This window comes from Triplophysa rosa, linkage group LG20 (genome assembly GCF_024868665.1).
Source record: "Triplophysa rosa linkage group LG20, Trosa_1v2, whole genome shotgun sequence".
Lineage (NCBI taxonomy): Eukaryota > Metazoa > Chordata > Actinopteri > Cypriniformes > Nemacheilidae > Triplophysa > Triplophysa rosa.
The window spans coordinates 12,832,047-12,848,965 of NC_079909.1; the positions used below are offsets into that span (position 1 = coordinate 12,832,047).

General features: G+C 38.8%; 4 protein-coding genes across 4 annotated transcripts; all 4 read left to right on the top strand.

The window, feature by feature from the left end:
- Nucleotides 1-419: 419 nt before the first annotated feature.
- On the top strand, nt 420-5,476 carry rnpep (arginyl aminopeptidase (aminopeptidase B)). Its single transcript, XM_057362053.1, has 11 exons — nt 420-899; nt 1,298-1,438; nt 1,878-2,029; nt 2,312-2,428; nt 2,513-2,748; nt 2,856-2,969; nt 4,115-4,227; nt 4,332-4,440; nt 4,564-4,788; nt 4,872-5,014; nt 5,122-5,476. Exons 1-11 carry the CDS (start codon nt 522-524, stop codon nt 5,266-5,268), a joined length of 1,875 nt encoding a protein of 624 aa, XP_057218036.1. The 5' UTR covers nt 420-521; the 3' UTR covers nt 5,269-5,476.
- A 179-nt stretch (nt 5,477-5,655) lies between these two features.
- On the top strand, nt 5,656-9,397 carry LOC130571210 (NADH-cytochrome b5 reductase 3). Its single transcript, XM_057362038.1, has 9 exons — nt 5,656-5,789; nt 6,185-6,325; nt 6,415-6,487; nt 6,708-6,814; nt 6,908-7,037; nt 7,127-7,210; nt 7,300-7,385; nt 8,415-8,514; nt 8,626-9,397. Exons 1-9 carry the CDS (start codon nt 5,775-5,777, stop codon nt 8,796-8,798), a joined length of 909 nt encoding a protein of 302 aa, XP_057218021.1. The 5' UTR covers nt 5,656-5,774; the 3' UTR covers nt 8,799-9,397.
- A 1,318-nt stretch (nt 9,398-10,715) lies between these two features.
- On the top strand, nt 10,716-15,252 carry adipor1a (adiponectin receptor 1a). The gene is made up of 9 exons (XM_057361905.1): nt 10,716-10,869; nt 11,604-11,681; nt 11,782-11,980; nt 12,089-12,202; nt 12,279-12,450; nt 12,743-12,929; nt 13,019-13,206; nt 13,709-13,902; nt 14,011-15,252. Exons 3-9 carry the CDS (start codon nt 11,837-11,839, stop codon nt 14,137-14,139), a joined length of 1,128 nt encoding a protein of 375 aa, XP_057217888.1. The 5' UTR covers nt 10,716-10,869; nt 11,604-11,681; nt 11,782-11,836; the 3' UTR covers nt 14,140-15,252.
- Nucleotides 15,253-15,408: 156 nt separating this feature from the next.
- rabif (RAB interacting factor) lies at nt 15,409-16,772 on the top strand. Its single transcript, XM_057362041.1, has 3 exons — nt 15,409-15,623; nt 15,744-15,916; nt 16,094-16,772. The coding sequence occupies exons 2-3, from the start codon at nt 15,767-15,769 to the stop codon at nt 16,340-16,342; spliced, it is 399 nt and encodes a 132-aa protein (XP_057218024.1). The 5' UTR covers nt 15,409-15,623; nt 15,744-15,766; the 3' UTR covers nt 16,343-16,772.
- Nucleotides 16,773-16,919: the final 147 nt, after the last annotated feature.

Below are 16,919 nucleotides of genomic sequence, written 5' to 3' on the forward strand. Positions count from 1 at the left end.
TTACCCAATCATATAACCTAGGATACAGGTACCTCCACTGGGCATGCGCACTTCAATACCGCATAATTTTTGTCACGCAAATTTTTTTTGTTATTATTGTAGAGTTAGGTTTAGGGTTGGGGTAGGTGTAGGCGTTAGCTAATGTAATTTATTGTAATTATATGGCGAGATTTTGCACCACTTCCGGCCGTAGCTGTATCCCTTCTACCAACAACCGCAAACAGCGCCTCTGGTCTCCTTCTGGTACACTTCCTGCGTTACGCTTTTTTAGCCATGATTGCAGGCTTAGCATTTAGCGTCTTTGGTCTATTTCTCTGTCGCATCTAGCTTCTTCGTGGCAAACAACATTGCGCAACAATTACGCAGAAACTGTACTGGATGACTCACATTCACATAGCTTAACGATTTGTTGTCCGAAGCATACAAAGTGTTTTACAGTACCTATTCACTTGACGTCTGTGATTGAACGGACAGATCGCTCACTGACGGTTTGCTTGTAACTCATCAGATTTTTATTCACAATGGATAAAACATTGTCACTGTATTCAGACAGAGCCGAAGACGTTGCAACCTCCTCTAGTTTCCGTCAGTTTAAAATACAACATTTTCATCTTGATCTTAATGTGGACTTTGAGAAGAAAGTTGTATCAGGCACCGAAACAATACAGTTTCAATGCATTCAGGATGGGCAGAGTGAGTTACAGCTAGATATTCATCCAACTCTATCGCCACAAGAGATCTCGTTCTCTCGCGATGAGCAAAACTGGACCAGAACAGAGTTTCTCGTCCAGGAATTCACGAGTTATGGCACCACATTGATAGTGAAATTTCCTACACCTTTCAACTCGGGGGACAAATTTCAAGTTACAATCAAATATACAGCTTCTGATGGGCCAGGGGTAAGCGTGCATTTGTTTCTCACTAACCTTTCAAATTTCATATTGCAGTACTGGGTAACTGTTGGTTTGATCATTTCAGTATAACTGAAAGTGAAAGTTACACTTATCACAAGACCTATAAGAGTGCTCTCCTATTCATTGTTTTAAAATCTTCAGGTCTACGTTAGTAATGACGTTTATCATTTATTCATTTATTTTATTTTATTTATTAACCATGGGCATGCATGCATACACACACATCTCTATAACCTAACCCAGTCTGGACAGCTGAGAAGATGCTGCCATTCTTTTACAACCGCACCCTGGCTTCCATGCGCCCATGACAAAGAGCACTTTCTCAGCTGTTGTTGTGCAAGTAATGTCAGATCATCTCACCAAACTCATGTATCCTCTCATAGGTGTGTTGGCTGGAACCAGAGCAGACAGCTGGGAAACTCAAGCCTTATGTTTACACTCAAGGTCAGGCTGTGCTCAACCGTTCCTTCTTCCCTTGCTTTGATACTCCAGCAGTCAAAAGCACCTACTCAGCTGCTGTTAAGGTGAGGCCATTGGGTCGGTGATATGTCATCAAATTCTGAATTAAATATTTTGATACAGACTGCTTGTTCATAAGACACAGTATTCCACCTATTTTTGTTTCAGTCTCATGTATTTATCCGATGTAAGTACAAGAGGATATTTAACGGGAAAAAATATTTTTTGGGAAATAACATTTCTCTTTTAAAAAAGGTGGTTGGTGGTGGGTTTAAAAATAAGAGGCTTTGGTAACATCAGCTGAGAAGGATAATTGTCTCAGAGCCAGAACAAAAGATTATACATTTAATTATTTTCTGTTGAATGATTTGCACCCATGTATCTTTCAGAAAGAGCCCAAGCAGAATAAATGTTGTTGTTGTTCTCTAGTCTAAATGATATGGATAGAGTTTAACATTGTCATATGATTGCACATTGAACTTAGCTGGTCTGCATCCTTGACAGGTGCCTGATGGATTCACAGCAGTAATGAGTGCTAATAAATGGGAGCACAGAAAAACAGACAGCACTTTCCTGTTCACTATGGATCATCCCATTCCTGCCTATCTCGTAGCACTGGCAGTAGGGGACTTGCAGTCTGCTCAGGTGGGACCCAGGTAAGAACATATTTCCTGAATAACATAACAGAAGGTGAGAACTAAAGTATGAAAACTCGTCCATCTAATGATAGTGTTTTTACCACTTAAAGGTGGTGTAAATGACGTTAGTCATTTGACTTCCACCAGAAATAGACACTGATTGACTGTACAATTATGTGGTCATTCTTTTCTGCAGTTTACAGAGAAGAGGACGTGCTGTTTTCTGCATGCTATTTGATCAACAAAATGAAAAGCTTACAGAAATTTTGTGGTTAACTGATTTTTTGTATATATTTTAAGGACACGTGTTTGGACTGAGCCCTGTTTACTGCAGGCAGCCAAGCAAGAGTTTGATAATGTGATTGAAGAGTTCCTGTCAGTTGCAGAGAAACTGTTTGGACCCTATGTCTGGGGAAGGTAGAATTTTGCCATAGTGTAATAGTACTATACTGTACTATACAACAATCATAGTCTCAGACTTCATATGATGTAATTGTGCAGGTATGATGTTCTATTCATGCCTCCCTCATTCCCTTTTGGTGGGATGGAGAATCCCTGTTTGACATTCGTCACACCCTGTCTGCTGGCCGGGGATCGCTCTCTCGCCGATGTGATCGTGCATGAGATTTGCCACAGCTGGTTTGGAAACCTGGTCACCAATGCCACCTGGGGTGAATTCTGGCTGAACGAGGGCTTCACTATGTATGCTCAACGTAGAGTTTGCAGGGAGTTGTATGGTATGAGATACAGTATTTTGAAGTAAATAAAAAAGCACTTACAATGGTGAATTGCTTTGTGATAGGCCAGTATTTTTATTAATAAGTGAAGCTTATTTTAATTTCAGGAGAAGCTTATACATGCCTGGAGGCAGCGACTGCTAAAGCCCTTCTGCGTCAACACATGGACAACACAGGAGAAGGTCACCCTCTCAACAAACTACGGGTTAAGATCGAACCAGGTAGATCACCAGTAGTTAATTTTCTAATTTATTGCGTGCTGGTCTGGCCAATCATGTTAAATTAGACACACACTGTGTTAGAGTTTCAAACTAAATTGAATAACTTGGGTGTCATATTTGATGCTCATTTAACATTTGACCCTCATGTACAGAACAAAAACGTCTTTCTTACATCTTAGAAATATTGCAAGATGCTATCCTTTACTGTGGCAGAAAAACTGCTCGACACATTTTTCCCATATAGATTATTATTGCTTGCAGGGGTTTCAAAAAATACCCTAAATAAATTGCAATATGTTAAAAATTCTGCAGGTGAGATTCCTGACAAAGACAAGAACTAGGGAGCACATCACCCCTATTTTGGAGTCCCTACATTGGCTCCCCGTCAGGTTTTGCATAGATTTCAAAATCCTGATGCTTACATATAAGGCTATGCACGGTCTGGCACCTCATTACCTATCTGAACTTTTAAAAGCATACTCGCCAGGATGTGACCTTCTTTCCTCTAAGTCTGGCCTTCTGACTGTTCCCACTACATGCTTATGTTCTATGGGTGATAGGGTTTTTTCCTCATTTGCTCCAAAACTCTGGAACTCCCTTCCTTCTGAAATTAGACAGGCTACATCTCTGTGTTTTTAAATCTTTTCTTAAAACACACTTTTTTAGACTTGCTTATAGATAACTGTTGTGTGTTTTATTACAGGCTGTTGTTTTTGCTTTTAATTTTCTTGGTTATTATTGTATAAATGTCTATGTCTTATTTGAACTTTTTTATGTAAAGCACTTTAGGAAGCAACATTGAAAGGCGCTATAAAAAATAAAGTTTATTATTATTATTATTATTAAATACTACCTACCTAAACATTGTTGAAGACAAGGTACATCCTTTCATGACAATGCTGTTCCCTGGTGGAAGTGGCCTCTTTTAGCAGCAAAATGCATCCTTCTACAGTGTACACATAGTTCAGAATTGGTTTAAGAAACATAATGAAGAGTTTAAGGTGTTGCCCTGGCCTCCAATTCCTCAGATCTCAATCCAATTGTAGCACACAATTTGAGAGAGTGAGAAATATAGAGACATTTTCAACATTTATGTATTTAAACATTTTTAGGTTGTAACTGTCTGTGTCTCTTTTCTTATGCAGGTGTTGATCCTGATGACACTTATAATGATACACCCTATGAGAAAGGCTTCTGTTTTGTGTCCTACCTGGCCCACCTCAGAGGAGATCAAGCCCGCTTTGATATGTTCCTTAAGGTTAAAAAAGACACCGAATTTTTTATAAATTATATGTGATTTTGAAACACAGTTCCAGACCCTTTACTTTGTTTTCAATAAAACAACAACTGTCTCTTTTTAAGGCTTATGTGGATAAGTTCAAGTACCAAAGTGTAGTGGCAGAAGATGCTTTAGAGTTCTACCTGGAGTATTTCCCAGACCTGAAAGAGAAGAATGTGCACAAATTTGAAGGTCTGCAAAAAGATTACAATTAATACAAATTTGTAAAAGCACTGTTTTGGTTACACTGAATTGCACTGAAACACATTTGTTCAGACAGACTTTTTGTCCTCAGCTTTTGTTTCGTTTGTTCAGGTCTGGATTTTGACAGCTGGCTTAATGTGCCTGGTTGGCCTCCATATTGTCCTGATCTGTCTCCTGGTCAGCAGCTGATGAAACCAGCAGAGCAGTTAGCTGAACTGTGGGTTAACAAAAACCTGGACTTAGAATCCATTGCCCAAATTGATACTAAACCATGGAAGACCTACCAAACGGTCCATTTCTTGGACAAGATCCTTGACAAATCACCCCTTCCAGATGGTATTTATATGTTGTTGGAGATGTTTTTGCATAAGTGAGAAACCATTTAAATCAAAAGTCTGAATAATCTTTTATATCAACAGGTAATATGAAGAAGCTGGAGGAGTTTTTCCCGCACATTACTGGGTCTAACAACGCTGAGTTAAAATTACGCTGGGCCCAGATTGTTGCAAAGAACCTGCATGTACCGGGATACCAACATATTCGTGATTTCCTCATCAGTCAGGTCAGAATGTTTTGCTACTCTCTTGAAATATAGATTTAGTTCTCTGCCCTTATAAATATATTACATGTATGGAAGTTAAAGACAAAATTCTATGTTATCTTTTACAGGGAAAGCAGAGGTACACATTACCTGTTTATCGGGCCCTGTGGAATGGATCAGAGGAGACAAAAGCTTTGGCTGTGGAGATATTCTCAGCCACTTCAAATCAGCTTCACATCAATGTTTGCAATTATGTAAAAAAGATTATGGCCTAAGCATATGAATGAATTTGTAAAGCTTCAGGGAAACTAGAGTATGCAATACCATGGTCTGCTTTTTACACAACTCCTGTATTTTAAAATATCGGTGCTCTAATCACTCATAAACATGTTTATATTGTGTATCACGTAACTTTCACAATCATGAATTTGTAAATTATATTGGATTTTCATGTTAATAAATAAAGTAAAATTTGAACATAAACTTTGAATTTCTGGACAAAATGAAAAGGAGGGACTCTTATTTAGAGCTCGTTCTACGGGTTTCCGGTTTTTGAGACAGACACGGAACGGGGGCAATTATCAGATCGTGCAATAATGTGGATAGACGTCTGAGCGTTATCCAGCTTCGTGATTTTATGCGCAAAGGAGGCGCAGCGTCGTATGTCTCCAACATAAAGCTCTCCGCCTGTATGTTCATGGGTATGTCGATGTATGTTTAATCTACTGGCTGCATACTCGTCTACGTCTTGTCTGAATCCTCTTGAAGTTGATCAGCCGTCATGAGTTACACGACGGTAAGTCAGATATGTTAAACAAGTGCATCTTACACGTTTAATACTAGCTGTTTAATATCATTCCGAAAGATACTTTACAAAATACGTTACTGTTTTGGCTTTTCACCAAGTTTATTCCACATAGCATGTGCACTTATTTTTAGTATATCAACATTTTAATGCAGTCGTGTTTATTATAAAGATGTGCTTTTAGTGTCTTGCAATTAAATTATTATGTCCAAATTTATTATGGAAATCGAATCAGCTGTTACCAGAGACCGTAGACAATATTTACGTACTTACGTGTGTGTGCTTAAATATCCTTAAATTAACGTTACCCCTTTATCATTGTCTGCTATGAATTTATGTTTTGGGCTTTCAATTCTGTTCACATTTCAGTATTCTGTGTCTTTCAGACTGCTGCAGTGACAGTTGGAGTAGTGCTGGTCTCAACAGCAGGTGTGTTGGGATATCTTTACCTGAGCAGAAAAAGAAAACCAAAGATTACACTGCTTAATCCTTCTGAGAAATACCAGTTGAGGCTCATTGATAAAGAGGTATTACATAAATCCTCAATTTTACACAATGCACTTTATTTTTGTGTTAGGATGCTGCATTTCACTAAAATAAATCACTCTTTCCATAGATTGTAAGCCGTGACACCCGCAAATTCCGGTTTGCTTTGCCCAGCCCAGAGCACGTGTTGGGATTACCAGTAGGTAAGCAATCTTTATGAGTCAAGCCATATTGATTGTGAGCGGGCAGAGGTGGACTGATGGTTTAGAAGCACGGCTGCTAATAGAAAGAAAATGCTTGGTTTAAAGAATACAGATCCCACAACTGAAATGAGTTTTGCATGTGGAAATAAGGACGCACTGTATGTGTAAATGTATTGGTGGATTATTCAAACTGCTCTTGTCTCTGTCTTTCTCCTTCAAGGCAAGCATGTTTATCTCTCTGCCAGGATTGATGGCAGCTTGACCGTGCGTCCCTACACACCAGTGTCCAGCGACGATGACAAAGGATTTGTTGACCTAGTTGTTAAGGTTCTTTTTGTCCATATGCTTACATTCTCATTCAAGTTCATTGGGTTTTCGTATGGAATCTGGATTTTCATATACATGTATGTCACTTTGCAGATTTACTTTAAGAATGTGCACCCCAAGTTCCCTGAAGGAGGAAAGATGTCCCAGTACTTGGAGAGTTTGAGAATTGGAGACTTGATTGACTTCAGAGGACCAGGAGGTTTGATGGAGTACAAGGGCCAAGGTCTGACTCATGCATGTTTCCTTCATATTTGACATGATGTTTGTATTTACACAGTGACCACACCTTACACCTACATCTCCACCCGACAGGTCAGTTTGCATTACAAGCTGATAAAAAGACAGCTGCTGAGATCAAGGTTGAAAGAACCTTGGGTCTTATAGCCGGAGGAACGGGTAAAGTGGTTTCCTACTTGGTGCTTCTAATGATAAAGCCTTCTGTGTCCGCCTGATCACTCAAATCAATTGCTCTCCTCCATGTGTAGGCATTACGCCAATGTTGCAGCTCTTTCGTGACATCATGAAGAACCCAGGTGACACGACTACATGCAGCTTGCTGTTTGCCAACCAGGTTGGTGTCCCATTAGAAAGATATGAAGGGATGGTTTAAATGGCTATAACTGTGATCATTTCTTAAAGGCACAGTTGACTCAAAAATGAAAATTCTGTCTTCATTTACTCACCCTCGAGTTGTTCCAAATCTGTATTTTTTTCTTCTGATCAACACAGAGAAATATATTTGGAAGAAAACAGTTCTTGGTCACCATTGACTACTATAGTAGGAAAAAATGACAATGGTAGTCAGTAGTGGCTCAGTGGTTAGAGCATGGCACTAGCAATGCCAAGGTCATGGGTTCGATCCCAGGGGATTGCATATAGTCAGAAACAAATGTGTAGTACAATGCAATGTAAGTCGCTTTGGATAAAAGCATCTGCCAAATGAATAAATGTAAATGTAGTGCCCCAGAACTGTTTGCTTTCCTACATTCTTCAAAATGTCTTCTTTTGTGTTTAACAGAACAATGAAATTTATAACGTTTTTTTTCCTACTATGGTAGTCAATGGTGGCCAAGAACTGTTGGTTAAAAACATTCTTCCAAATATCTTTCTCTGTGTTCATCATAACAAAAACATTTATACAGACTTTCAACAATTTGAGGGTGAGTAAATGAAGACAGAATTTTTATTTTGGGGTGAACTGTTCTTTTAAGTGCGTTATCATTTCTGCAGGCGAAAGTTTGTTTTCACGGGAACAAAGTTTAAACGCGAAGCTATTGTGTGGCATTGATGTGTTGGAATGAAGTATGAGTCATACAAACCTCTTTCATTAGCATATTTTTTTCTCTAAATCTGTGAAGCAGCATGTGCTTTTGTTTTGTATAGAAAAAGAGCAGCGTGCTTTGTGTGCTGTGAAAGATAGTTTAAAAGTATAAGACAGTTAAATGATAAATAATCATTTTTGGGTGTACCGAGTGCGTATAATGAATCACTGAGCTGATGTTCCAGTGATGGAAGGTTTGTTTATAAATTAATCTTTCCAGGAAAATGATGTTCAGCCAAATGTTTAGCAAGCGTAAATCTATTTTCTTCTGTTTTCTAGACTGAGAAGGACATTCTGCTGAAGGATGAGCTGGAGGAGATACAGGCAAGACATCCAAATCGCTTCAAACTGTGGTTCACAGTGGACAAAGCACCCGCTGGTATGAGGCTTTCTAATAAAATCAAATTTCTCCAATATAAAAGCTGTGCCTGAAATATCTGTTTGGCACATGATCTTTCTTCCACATTTACTTGTATGTACTTGTGTGCAGACTGGGAATACAGCCAGGGCTTCATCAATGCTGAGATGATTCAGGAGCATCTGCCTCCACCCAGTGATGACTGTATGATCCTCATGTGCGGCCCTCCTCCCATGATCCAGTTTGCCTGTAATCCCAATCTGGACAAACTAGGCTACCGGCAAAGCCAACGCTTCACCTTTTAGACCTTTGTGGATGTGCAGGGTCACAGATTACTCCACAGACGCTAAATTGCTGTCGCCAAATGCCACAAGTGCACAATCACGTTAAAGTAAATTTGAGCTTGCATAGCGAGTAACCCAATTACAGAGCATACATATAGCGTTTACCAGCTATTTTGTTGAAAGGGAAGATTTGTTCTTTATATTACAAGCCTTTATTTAATGCAATGCAAAGATGGTCTGCACTGTACTCAGGCTTGCCATTCACATTCGTGGATTGAGTTCGGTTATGCTGTAAGAGATCATGATAAAATGCTGATATTATAGAAGAGCCCCAATCTAATGCACTTGAAGAGTCACTTATGTATTATGTGTGCTTTTGGACGTTAATGCTGAATATATATATATATATATATATATATAATGTGCCTATGTGACTTGACTGACATTGTGTACATTGTTATGAGATATATTTGCTGTCACTGGGGTATTTTGTATGCATGCTGTACTCCATATATTTATGTTAACCGTGTTTAAAAAGATTTAAAACGCAATGGCTGTGTTTTAAACAAAATGCACTAAAGGAAGGTGGAGTGAGTTGCTTATTAAAGTGTTTTCACATGCATCGTCCTGTAATTACTTGGTTTTCCAACAGAGTGTGTTTAGAACAACACTACATTAAGTATTTTTGGGATTGTGAAATGCTGATATTTGCATTGACAGACTGGCTAAAACAAGAATTTGGGATTATTCGGTTGTTTAGTCTGACGTCACGCACCAATGTATATGGAAGGTCGTATACCGTTTCCGGGTCCAAACGCTCAATAAAATGCAATAGGCAAACAACAAAGAATGCTAATATACGCTCATGGCGAGCTGTTAAACTATCGGGAAGTCAGAATCCCAACCTTTATCTTCGTAACGAAATCCCACATGGCCAGTCAGTGATTAATTTTTCATAATTTATTCAAATATTGATGTCGGAGATTCCGTAAACCATGAGACTGAAGTGTATACTGTGAGTTGTTAAAAGCTCCGCTTAAGTATGTGATGTGAGTAAACAGTGCTCATTAACAGCTGTTTTAACTGTAGCCCCGCTTGAAATGAATGCTTTGACCCGGAAACGGTATTCCTTACGTCACCACTAAACAACCGAAATGGAGATTGTCTACAAAATCCTCCTGTTTTATCAGAAAATGTGTCCATCTTGAAACAGAGCTGATGGAGGGAATGATTTTATCTAACGCCTGTCAGCACATGCTGGATAAATGTGACGAGATTATCTTCAAATCTCACGCTTAAAAGCATTTCAGTATTTTGTCTCTGTTTCAAGTTTCACCCTTACTGCATGGACCTATATACATTGAAATAAAACCTGCTGGAGATTACAATTTGAAAACACTTCTTAAAGGGATAGTTTACCCAAAAATGAAAATTCTGTCATGAATTACTCTCTAGTTGTTACAAACCTGTATACATTTCTTTGTTTGGTTGAACAAGGAGAAAGATATTTGGACGAATTCTTGTAAGCAAACAGTTCTTGGACCCCATTGACTTCCATAGTAGGAAAAATGACAATGGCGGTCAAAAGTGCCCCAGAACTGTTTGCTGTCCTACGTTGTTCAAAATATCTTCTTTTGTGTTCAAAAGAACAAAACAAAAAAATTCAAGTAATTTTCCCTACTATGGTAGTCAATGGGATCCAAGAACTGTTTGGTTTCAAGCATTCTTCCAAATATCTTTCTCTGTGTTCATCAGAACAAAGAAATTTATACAGATTTGGAGCAACTCGAAGGTGAGTAAATGATGATATAATTTTTATTTTTGGGTGAACTATCCCTTTAAGCCACCAAATAAATGGGTTCGGTGCCCCTAATAACAGCTATAGATGTTTTGCCAAGTTATTTCATGCAGCATCAACCATCACCAGCAGATGGCGTCGCTATGGTGTTATTTCTAAGACAACAGCGAGCCAGTTTAGACCCGCTGTCTCGCATACAGCAGCTTTCAACTCTTTATTTCTTCGTCCTGCGGGTTTTTGGTCGCCGTCCGGAAGAGATCGCATTTCTTCAACAGCAGATCAGGACTAGCTCAGGTAAGCATGCGAACGATAAAATGCCACTGCAATAGAAAGCCATGTAAAATGTTATTCTAACACGCATCCTGACACAGTAGCGGTTTCTGTGTCTCAATGCTAACCTGCTCCATTTCAACAGCGTTTGCCATTTAAAGATCCCAAATTTCGCACTAATAATTAATTTATTGTTTAAGGTATTTTTTTAATAGGTAACGCTATAGTGATTGTCCTCGTATTTTTTATATGTTATGTATTATCATGCAATAATCCGTAAGTGTTGTGTCGTGACGTGTACCGGTGTTTTGTCTGTTCGTCCTCTAAAATCATCCGAAAAAGCCTGAAATGCGTTTGTTAGCGAGCAGGCTAATTACCGTTAGCCGTAGTTATTTAACTGTTACGTCAGCACCGTGCTCATGCTAAATATAAAATTAATATATACTCTGTCGAATAAACAAATTCAATTCGCAATTGGCAAACCGTTTACTATGTGCGTTTTAGGCACAGCTAATCTTTTAGGAAAACTATTTATGGTTTTATTATCGTAAACATATAGCGGTGTTTTTGACAGAGAATTACAGTTCGTATTACAATAACTTATTTTTATTACAGATAACATGGTTACTGAGGTTATAAAAACATAAATCACTACAAATGAAACGTTTTATTACAGATAACATGGTTATTGAGGTTATAAAAACATAAATCACTACAAATGAAACTTGAAATGTGAAAAAACGTGTTTTGTTTTCAAGACTGAATGCAAATTGACAGAGAAGCAAACACCAGGAGACTGGTTTAGACCTGCCTCTCTAGTCAAAGCTCTGCCAGAGGTAAACTGTCTTTATTGTTATTATGAGTCACCCACTTTGTCATGAGTTGACTTTGTCAATAAAGTTTTGTTATGATTGAAGCTCTATTTTTCACACACAGTGAACTGAAGTAGGAGGCTTCAGAGGTCCAGGAGGAGTTACAGGGCAGTCTACTGATGTCAGGCCAAATCAGGTCTGCCAGTCATGCGGACTGCCGGGTCACGGAGGAATGCCATGTTCCTGCTGACATGGAGCTGATGGAACTTGGTCCCCTGCTGGAGGAGAATGGCCCTGGTGGAGCCCCAGGACTCCAGTCAGAGGCAAGCGACATAATTATTCATTTGACTGGATTGCAATCTCCAGCGTTTGATATTCAGTACCAGCACAAAATGTTCCAGGCTCATTTCAAATGCTGATTGCTTCCGCAGGGAGCCAGTGGTCTGGTGGATGATGAAGAGGATGATGATGATGTTGGAGACATTCTGACTCTACCGCTGCAGGCTCACCATGCAATGGAGAAGATGGAGGAATTTGTGCACAAGGTGTGACCATCAAACATGCAAATTAAAGTCATCATAGTGGTAATACAGAATCTCACGGTCGCTTTTTGTTCGGCAGGTGTGGGAAGGTCGCTGGAGGGTCATTCCCTTTCACGTCCTACCGGAGTGGCTGAAAGACAATGACTACCTCCTGCATGGTCATCGGCCCCCCATGCCCTCCTTCCGTGCCTGCTTCAGGAGCATTTTCAGGATTCACACAGAGACCGGGAATATCTGGACTCATTTGTTGGGTAGGTTAGGGTTACGTTGTTGAGCCGTCACAGAGACGTGAGGCTATTGTGCACTTCATGCATATATTTAGTGCTTTAAGTATTCCTCAGATCGATTACAAGGTTGGGGAACAAACACCACTCTTATTTTGAGAGCATGTGGGATCAATAGAAACCTGTTAGTCATGCTTAAATATAAACTTTTTTCTTTAGTCAATACACATTTGTTAACAAACATATAATATTTTATCATGTTAATGTGTAAAAAAATTAAGCGGCTGTATGTTTTTCTTTTTTGTTTGATTTTACACAGGGTTAATCTTGTTCTTGTGTCTGGGCACACTTACCATGCTGAGGCCCAACATGTACTTCATGGCCCCTTTGCAGGAGAATGTTGTGTTTGGCATGTTCTTCCTGGGTGCCGTGCTGTGCCTCAGCTTCTCCTGGCTTTTTCACACCGTCTACTGCCATTCTGAGAAAGTGTCTCGCACTTTCTCCAAGTGAGTTCACTGGTTCCTTGTTATTTGAGCAGTTTATTGTTAAAGTGACTTGAAGGTCATTATTCTCTTTTCCTGTGTTTGTCTCTCAGACTTGACTACTCTGGCATTGCTCTGCTGATCATGGGCTCTTTCGTGCCCTGGCTTTACTACTCGTTCTACTGCTCACCTCAGCCACGTCTCATCTACCTCACAGTCGTCTGTGTGCTGGGCATTGCAGCCATCGTCGTCGCTCAGTGGGACCGATTCTCCACTCCCCGTCACAGGCCCACCAGAGCAGGTGATGTACGGCACGGTTGCCTTAAAGGAACAGTTCACCCAAAGATGAAAATTCTGTCTTCATTTACTCAGCCTAAAGTTGTTCCAAATCTGTATAAATTTCGATGTTCTGATGAACACAGAGAAAGATATTTAAAAGAATGCTTGTAACCAAACAGTTCTTGGCCACCATTGACTACCATAGTAGGAAAAATAGCTTAATAGATTTATTTGTTCTGTTGGAAACAAAAGAAGATATTTTTAAGAATGTAGAAAAGCAAACCGTTCTGGGGCACTTTTGACTACCATAATCTTTCCTACTTTGGTAGTCAATGGTGGCCAAGAACTGTTAGGTTACAAGCATTCTTCCAAATGTCTTTCTCTGTGTTCATCAGAACAACGAAATTTGTACGGATCTGAAACAACTTGAGGGTGAGTAAATGACATTCCTGTTCATGTTGGTTCGCTTTAGGCCATTTTTCTTGATGCTATTTTGCTATCTTGATGCTATTATTTTATTATAGGAGTTTTCATGGGTCTTGGCCTGAGTGGAATTGTCCCCACCATGCACTTCATCATTGAGGAGGGTTTTGTCAAAGCCACTACGGTTGGACAGATGGGTTGGTTCTATTTAATGGGTGCAATGTACATCACAGGAGCCGGGCTCTATGCTGCACGAATCCCTGAGCGTTATTTCCCGGGCAAGTGTGATATTTGGGTAAGTTAGAGGTTTTTTTTAACATTTGTTCTGTATCGGTTGCTTGTGTGGAGCTCATACTGAAATACAGTGATTTGCAAACTTCTTAATTTTCTCTCTTTCTCTTAGTTTCACTCACACCAAATATTTCATGTGCTGGTGGTGGCAGCAGCGTTCATTCATTTCTATGGGGTGTCCAACCTGCAGGAGTTCCGCTATGGCCTTGAGGGAGGCTGCACAGACGATACTCTCCTTTAAAATCTCCAACCTATGAACTACAAACCCATTCCTTATGAGTTATCATTTCAGTGCCCAGTTTTCCTTGATGATTGCTGTTTTATTCTTTGTATTTAATTTTCCATATTGGTTTGAGTTTTACCCTTTATCATTTCTTACTGTTACAGTTTATAAGCAATGCATAGATGTGGGGATGAGGTTAATCATTTCATAGACAGAACTCAATTCAGGAACAGAAAGTACTTGTGTGTGATTAAAGGGCACCCTAGGCTGAAAGAGTAACTTGCGGCTAGTGTGAACCTTTTATTTTGAGAACAATCTTGTGTTTTTTAAGTGAAAAGCACTTTTCAAAAAGTTGTAGAGAAGTCATAATGCATCACGTTCATTATTGCCCTGAAATTTACTGATGAATGTCTACATTTACATTTTGCATATATGCATTTGGCAGATGCTTTTATCCGAAGCGACTTACATTGCATTATACTATGCATTTGTTTTTGAGGATGTGCAATCCCTGGGATCGAAACCATGACCTTGGCGTTGCTAGCGCCATGCTCTAACCACTGAGCTACAGTTTTAATTTTGTTACTTACTGACTGGAAAATGTGCAAAGGGCAGCTTGGTTTGAGGGTTGATTTAAAGTCTACCTGCTTTGAACATTTACAGTTCAAACAGTCCTAGGTCAAACAAAAAAGTAAACAGGTCAACAGTTGCACCTTACAGCTCAGATATTGAAAATCAATGTTAAAGCCTCTGCGTAGATACCTCTGTGCAGCCTGTAAAGTTAAAACTTTCCTGTAAAGTATAAAATTATTCCTGTGCCTTAGGCCACTGGAAATAGGTTTAAATAGATGGGCCAAAACTACAGTGTAGTAAATTTCACGAGTCACAAAATTAACTAATACTTTATCTTAGCAAGCAATCCAATCAAATTATATAAAAAATGTGTTGTCATTTATTAACTTTCTCAGACTGCAGTTTGTATAAAGTAGTGTATGATTCTTTTTAAATAATTAAGCTCACTGTGTGGCTTTACCACAAATAATAAACCATCCATATATTCATGTGTTATGTGTAGAGGGGTTAAATCATTTACATTTAAGTCAAATGTTTTAATAAATATTTATGGATCTTAATCTCTGCTCTCTTGTCTTGTTGTTTTGATTGAATACATTTATAATTTAATGAACAAAATAGAATGAATTAACGGGCATTAGATTTTTGGACTATTCTTGTCGTATTACCACAGCTATCACAATGCGTAGTCTGAAAATGGAGTCTCTGTGATGCTGAGGAACGTGGAAATAAGGTGGTTTGTTTTCAGCCGGTCTGCTTTGGCAGTTGCACAAGTATTAGCAAGTAGCCGGTTAAATCAGCTAGTATTTTCCAACTAGTGTATAATATTTAGCTTTACTTGACTAAACTTGTCCATAATTCTGAGGGAAATATTTGGGTAATACGTTTGTTTGAAAAGGAGGAGATTTACCTCATGATCCACGTCAGAGGCGAGTACTCTTTGTTAACGTTACCAGTTAATTTAGCCTGCTAGCTAATACATACATATGAGTATATCAGATGCATTGACAGCAATACAATTTTATTTCTAATGGATTGTAAAATTTCAGTTTGAACGCAGTTGTGTGCCAAGATGGACGACAGTAAACAGTGCTCCTCTCCCGAGAGATCAGTAGACCCATCTCTTGTGTCAGAAGATGGGAAAAATGTGAAAGCGGTGTTGTGCCAGCGATGTGGTTCTAAGGTGCTTTGTCCAGGCATGGCAGTGTTTGCAGAAAAAGAGGTAACTTTGTTCTAGTCTGGTGTGAAACATTTGAATACACTCGTAAACGGTGTATGTTACATAACATAATAATTTATTATAGAATATTTTTGCGTTTATATGTAGTTAGTTAAGTGATTGAACATGATAACATTTAACACAACCATACTATGTTTTTCTCTGTCAAATCCCTTCCAGTTGTTTCTGCCTTCAATGAAAAAGAAAACCTCAATAGGTCAGTCAGAAGGAACATTGGATGGAGACACATTAACTGCCCACTGGCTGGTTGATGACATGTACACATTTGAGAATGTGGGCTTTACTAAAGATGTTGGCAAAGTGAAGTACCTTATTTGTGCAGATTGTGAGATTGGACCCATTGGCTGGCATTGCCTGGATGACAAAAAGAGCTTTTATGTGGCATTGGACAGGGTGAACCACGAATAGAGCACGTGTTTGAATAGAAAATGACATATGACTAAGAGACTTCATAACTGAAAATAACCTGTTTTATTTTCTTGCAGAATTTTGATTGTTTCAAGAAAAGTAGTAGTGATTTTGTTTGTTTGTTTGTACTTTTTTATTATAAAGTGTTCATACTCACCAACCTATATATACAATAACATACAGCTGCGCCTGTCTGTATCATAACTGGCTTTTAGCTCAGTCTGCCATAGACAGAGATAATGCTTTTAAACATTTCCTAATACAAGGCCTTTTCCATCTCTCTTATCACTTTAGTTTTCATAACACACGAAGCCACGTCTGTGTATGAAGAGAAGGACAGTGCTTATCAACTGACAATATTTGTCCTTGATCATTTGAAAGACTTGTAATATTAAACTGAGATCAAATAAAGGTCTAATCTTTTCTCAAAGTGTCATGCATTTTGTATAAATGTTAATGGATGCACTTAACATATTAAGGTGTAAGCGTAGAATAGAATGTATTGCTTGTATAGTCTTGTGGTTTTACAGTATAGTTTTCTAAAGGCCCCGCTGATCCAAAATGTCTCATACTAAAA